Below are 6,053 nucleotides of genomic sequence, written 5' to 3' on the forward strand. Positions count from 1 at the left end.
TAGCTTACCACTACTTCTAGGCATATGTCTATCAAAACAATGTCTATTTGAAACAAAGACCAGAAGACCCACCTTTTCAAGTAACATATAATGGAAGAGAAAATAAAATATTTAATGGAATCCCCGACTGGGTTTATGAAGGTAAGCTGTATTCTTGTTCTACTGCTGCAGTTTTAGGCTTTTAAATGAAAATAATTACATACATTTAATTTTATTTAAATAAGTGGTATGCTACTGAGATAGATGGTGGCATTTCTGAAAGCTGTTATCCAGGTTACAAACAGGATATACATGTCCTGAAAGAACAAAATTTTGTTATCAGACCGGTAGAATTTATTTTTCGAACATTATAAAATGGTAATGATAGTTTTTATTCCAAAAAGTATATGATCCTTAGATGCTATGTTAGCACATTTTCTCAGGGTTGTTTTCTCTTGAGAAATAAATCCTTTTTTCCAAAACCAAACAACTATCAGAATGATTTGGGGGGAGAATACTCTCAGTTTTTTATACTCTTGGGTATTTTGTTCTCTTTCTAGGTCATGTCAGATCCAGGACTTAACTGAACTTTAAAAGTTTTTCTGGTCTTTTCCTTCATTAAAAAATATACAACTAAACTGTTTTTTTTTTTTTTTTTAATATTCACAGGAGAGAAAGTCAACTTTCAATGTTTATGTCACTCTCTAGTATAATTACAGCTTTTATTTTGGCTATTTTAGGTGACTATAAAAACCAAAAGCTGCCCCAAAAGGAAAAATTAATTATTGTTGATATGTTTATTATTTATTTTAAAAATTACATTTCTGATTAATGTCAATAACTAAGGAGACTAATTGATCTTTGATAAGGGGATATAAGGTTAAACTATTCCTCTAAAAACCAGATTATTTATCTGCTAATAACCAAAGTATGACATGTCACATCCACATTAAATAAATTACTTCAGTCAATACATGGATATATACAATTCTGAAACCTTCATAGTGATTTTAAGAGTAAGCTGTAATTGTAACTAATATGCTAATATTTATTTTTCAGAGGAAATGCTTGCTGCAAAATATGCTCTCTGGTGGTCTCCTAATGGAAAATTTTTGGCATATGCAGAGTTTAATGATACAGAGATACCAGTTATTGCCTATTCTTATTATGGTGATGAGCAATATCCTAGGACAATAAATATTCCATACCCAAAGGTATGTTGACTATTTTTAGCAGATGCTTCTATTTCCCTGGTGTCAAAATGAGCAACCAATACCATGAATAGAGGTGGGATCAACAAGTTTGGAGAGCTTCTTATCCTTGTGCATTGTAAAGCAAACATTGTACTGTGCTCTATTATTTATATGGACATCTGTTGCTTTGGACATCTGGTTGTGCTGGATGAAATAGTCTTTGCTAAATCCATTGCAGAATCTTTGAAAAACATATGGTCTAGATCATGGAGGAAAAACAAGCTTAACTTAATTTTAATTTTCTCATATTTCATGCTCCAAATTCAGGGTAAAGTTCTGTTTTGCAATTCCCTCTTGAATTCTCATGTAAATGCAAACTAGAATGGGAAATACAAATGTGGACTTTATGTTCCTGTCAGGTAGAAGCAGGCATGAGTTATGGTCTTTTCTGGATATATAAGGTAGCTTAAGTTTGTGAGCCTAGTTCTTTTTTTGAATGAATTAGACAGGGTGTGAGCCCAAAGTGCTTTACATTAATATTCTAGAATTATTAGTGTGCATACTTCTCATTCACTCCCATGTCTGAAGAGAAGAGATGTTTATGTACAGTTAGACAATAGCCAGGTCACAGTGAAGCATTGTATCCTAATTTAATTTAGACAAGAAATCTGAAAGGGTATCAAAACATAAATTATCCTCTTGTACAAGGAATGAAAGTGATTTTAGAAGGCAGCTCATTGTCTTTTCATCTTCGTTATTTTTACTTGCTAAGAGGAACATTGTCATGCATGGATCAGTGTGTTTCTATGTAACAAAGATGTGGTGGATGTGCATAGACACAAATGGATTCTGAAGTGTGCTGAAGTAGCCATAGTGAAAGAAATAGTCCATATAGCCTAAAATATATGCTTAAAGTCATTTGAGAATAGTCAACGGATAGGAGATGAGCGTTTAGTAGGAGACTCCTTAATGGCTCTGTCTAAAGTCTTGAAAGCTGGAGACGTTTGGAAGTGAGAGGGGTGATCCTTGGGACTCAAGATGTAAAAAGACTTGGATATTTAGAAGGATGTAAGGGAACAGGAAGAGATGAAGAAACCCGGAACTGAGAAGTAATTGACACTGACAGAGAAGTTAGGACCCAATTCTCATGTTTCTTTGAAGGCTGAAGTTGCTGAATCATCTGACATTGGACTGAGAGGCTTCTGTGGAAGCAAGAAGTCAGCTAAACCTTGAGTGAAATAGGGAGGCCAGAGGAGAGCCTGGACAATTCCTTTGATAAATCTAAACAGTATAAGTCATTTAAGACTACTTATCTAAACTTTGTGAATTTAAATTATTTAACAATTATAAAATTCTCTTTTTCTGTGGTAAAATAACAGAGAAATTTTAGAAGCTGTCTGGGTGTGAATGATACGGTCATGCAAAATTTAGAGCATAAAATAGCACAGAAAACACAAAATAAGAAAAGTGCAAATTCCATGGACCTTTATTTGGAGGTGAAAATTTCTTAATTTGGGGGCGAGGGGGATGATAGCAGTAGTAATGTAACCAGCTAGGGGATGGATAGTTTGGTGATTGTCTGGATCAAATTATAGGGTAAGAGCAAAAAGTATTTTTCATTATTTATTCTTTACACTCTCCTCCCAAAACCAGTCCATCTCTGCACTCCCCCTAACACATGGAAAAATGATTATTATAGTTATCTTAATATTAATAGTAATAATAGTAGGAAATATGTCTTAAAAATGAGAATATCAATTACAGAACTGCATTTTCAAATCCAAAATTTTTTCTCTATGAATCAAAGCTTCCTCATTAATCATTTAAAATATGTGTTTTCACTCTGATTGACACAATATTTGTAATTGTCCTGCAAGTAAAATTGAAATGAAATTCCTGGTCATGTTATAATTAGAATGTTTTCAACAGTAACATTTTTAGCTTGTACAAGTATGCTTAAATTCCTAAAGTGTCTTTAAAATGGTGACTATTAGAATTTTAAGATCTTATAGATCTCCATTTTCTCGGTAGGCTGGAGCTAAGAATCCTGTTGTTCGGATATTTGTCATCGACACTACTTATCCTGAACATGTAGGACCCAGAGAAGTGCCAGTTCCAGCAATGATAGCCTCAAGGTATATTAATCTTAGATGCTTTCCATCTTTTAAACTGAATTTTAACACAAATTTCTTAATCAGTGTTTATACTTTTTTTCTGGTGAGTTTATGATGCGGATACTATAAGCATAAGTAAATAAATAAAATTGACATGCAAAGCTAAATACAGACAAAAATCACGTTGCTTAAATTGATTTTAAAACATTATTTCTTATTATATATGTAAAATGACCACAGTGATCAACTTAAAGGTTACTTTCTTCAGGTGTGTGAATGTCAACTTGGGACTAATAGACAGATAGTAAAATTAATATACATCCTCAGCTTGGCTTCTTTCAAGTCTGGCCTACTTTCTTTCCAACCCAGAGTTTGTAAATATATCGTGCTTATCGTATGTCTGTGACAAATAAGAGAAGATAAACCAAGCCTCTCCAACTAATAACATTTTTAACTAGGATGCAGTCTGTTTGCAATTACCGGTTGTAGAATTAACTACTTTGAGATTGACTGCACACAGACAAGGAGCTGAAGCATTCTCACTTCCCCAGCACGGTGTCCTATGTATATCTTGTCTGATTAGTCCAGAGTAGGGGTCCCCAAACCCTGTGTAGTGAGCCTCCTTACCACTTCCCAAACCCTAAAAGATCAAGGCTTGGCTTCTCTCTTCTTGCTTCATAAAGAAGAGTCAACCAGGACTGAATAATTCATCCTTAACATGGAGAAGAGCCTTACCTGAGGCCTCTGCTGGTGAATCCATTCTTGGATAATCAAAAATGTGTTTAAATTTTTGATTGACCCCTTTCTCCCCATGCTAATATAGTTGATGAAAACTTGACTAAATAAATCTTTTTTTTTTTTAATGTCTTTTGCCTTAGGCAAATGGAATGCAGAAAGAGTACCATATAAGGAGTCAAGAGCCTTGTTTGACTATCTGTAGAATACTAACAATATAACAATAATAGCTAACATTTTTTGATCAATCACTATGTAACGGGCATAGTTCTTAAGACTTTAAACACTTTGGGCAAATCTTTATGGAAAACTTTAAAATTGGTAATATTATTATTCCCATTTTATATAGAAACAGAAGCACAGATATGTTAAATAACAAGCCTAAGATAATATAACTAGTAAAAGATAAAGCCAGAATCTGAGTCAGAGAATCCTTCCAGTTCTGTGATTTCTTTTACATCAATGTCCAGAATTCTGTGGTTCATTTACATTGATATTTTCTATCTACTAGCCAAATAATCATCGCTGCCAGTAATGAACATCTATTATGTGCCAAGCACTATTTGAGTAACTTTGTATGCATCATCTCTGATTATTATACTAACCCTAATTCCGCCCCCCTCCCCAACTATTGTCACAGTTGAAACTCGGCTTCCAACACAAACCTGCCTGGAGAGAAAGATGAGGGCTACACTTGGCCCTCACTTAACTAGTTAAAAAGTAAAAAATTGAGTTTTCCTATGCATAATAGCCAATTTAATGCTTTCCCCCCTCTAGATTGACCAATAGCTTTGGCCTTATGTCTTAAATTCCTTTCTAAGATGTAAAAATTCAAAATGGGAAGAAGACTCAAGTATAAAATAATTCCATTAGATGAATGAATTTCATCATAGATATCCCTTAAAAGTCAGTGGGTATTGTTTAAACTTTCTCTGCAGATAAAGAAAAGTTTTGTCTTCCTTATCCAGGATAAAATATTTTATGATAATAAAACTTATCCTTTAGAAAACAGAAATTAAGAAATTTTTTAATGTAATATTGGTTTATGGTTGTGACTGACTTTTGCTTTTATTTGCAGTGATTACTATTTCAGTTGGCTTACGTGGGTTACTGATGATCGAATATGTTTGCAGTGGCTAAAAAGAATTCAGAATGTTTCAGTCTTGTCTATATGTGATTTCAGGGAAGATTGGCAGACATGGGATTGTCCAAAGGTAGGTTATACTGAAACCACAGAAGTGTATTTCTGAAGGTGAAAGTACAAGAATGGGGACTTATTTACAGCTATAAACAGAATTACTGCATTCAATTCCTAATTGTTTGAGGAAAAAAAACTCTCTATTCACAGGTTCATTCTTTTTACTAAATGAATAAGATATATCTTATTTTCTTGAATGACTTTAGTTTGAATAGAGAAAAAGACTAACTCAAACAATGTAACATTGGGAAAATCAGGTATCTGGTTCTGAATTAAGATAAAATCCATCTTTTTAAGATTACAAAATTGGTAGTCCAAAAGAGCGAAATAATGAGGATGAAAAAATAAGCTGTGTCTATTAGGAAAATAGATGTGTTCTATCAAAAAAAAAAAATGGAATATGTAAATGACAGCATGTTCAATTCAGTGTCAAACCTGAAAAATAAAAATTCAAAAGGAAATGGATATTATCAAAAGAAAGCCAAGTATTCCCATTTTAAAATCAAAAATAGATAACTGAGAACATAACATAAAATATTAGATCAAATCAACCTGCAATCCTATTTTAGGAGAGTGCTTTATACTGTGCTAATTTTAGGAGAAAAAAACTTGAAAACTAGGCAAAGATTTATTGTTGAGTTTTAATTGTTTCTATTGCTTAAATCCAAACATAATCTGTTGAATTAATGAGTCAGAAAACTACTTCACCAATTTAAAAGCTTTAAAATAAGCCTGTTCATAAGTACACACATTAGAGACTAAGAAATACAAAATGTTGTCTTTAAATAGGAAATTTGATGGGTACATTTCATGAGAAGTCTAATTATGAAGAAA

At 32.9% G+C, this 6,053-nt stretch overlaps 1 protein-coding gene across 2 annotated transcripts in view; it reads left to right on the forward strand.

Annotated features, from left to right (window-relative positions):
• The window catches only part of FAP (fibroblast activation protein alpha), a 69,273-nt gene that overhangs the window by 20,817 nt on the left and 42,403 nt on the right, over positions 1-6,053 (forward strand). For both annotated transcript variants that reach the window (XM_011358499.2, XM_011358505.2), the window contains 4 exons: positions 21-141; positions 1,039-1,193; positions 3,204-3,307; positions 5,100-5,235. In XM_011358499.2, coding sequence (XP_011356801.1) covers positions 21-141; positions 1,039-1,193; positions 3,204-3,307; positions 5,100-5,235 — 516 coding nt within the window. The remainder of the gene's footprint in view (positions 1-20; positions 142-1,038; positions 1,194-3,203; positions 3,308-5,099; positions 5,236-6,053) is intronic.

The sequence above is a fragment of the Pteropus vampyrus genome, unplaced genomic scaffold (assembly GCF_000151845.1).
Source record: "Pteropus vampyrus isolate Shadow unplaced genomic scaffold, Pvam_2.0 Scaffold2, whole genome shotgun sequence".
In the NCBI taxonomy this organism is placed as follows: Eukaryota; Metazoa; Chordata; class Mammalia; order Chiroptera; family Pteropodidae; genus Pteropus; species Pteropus vampyrus.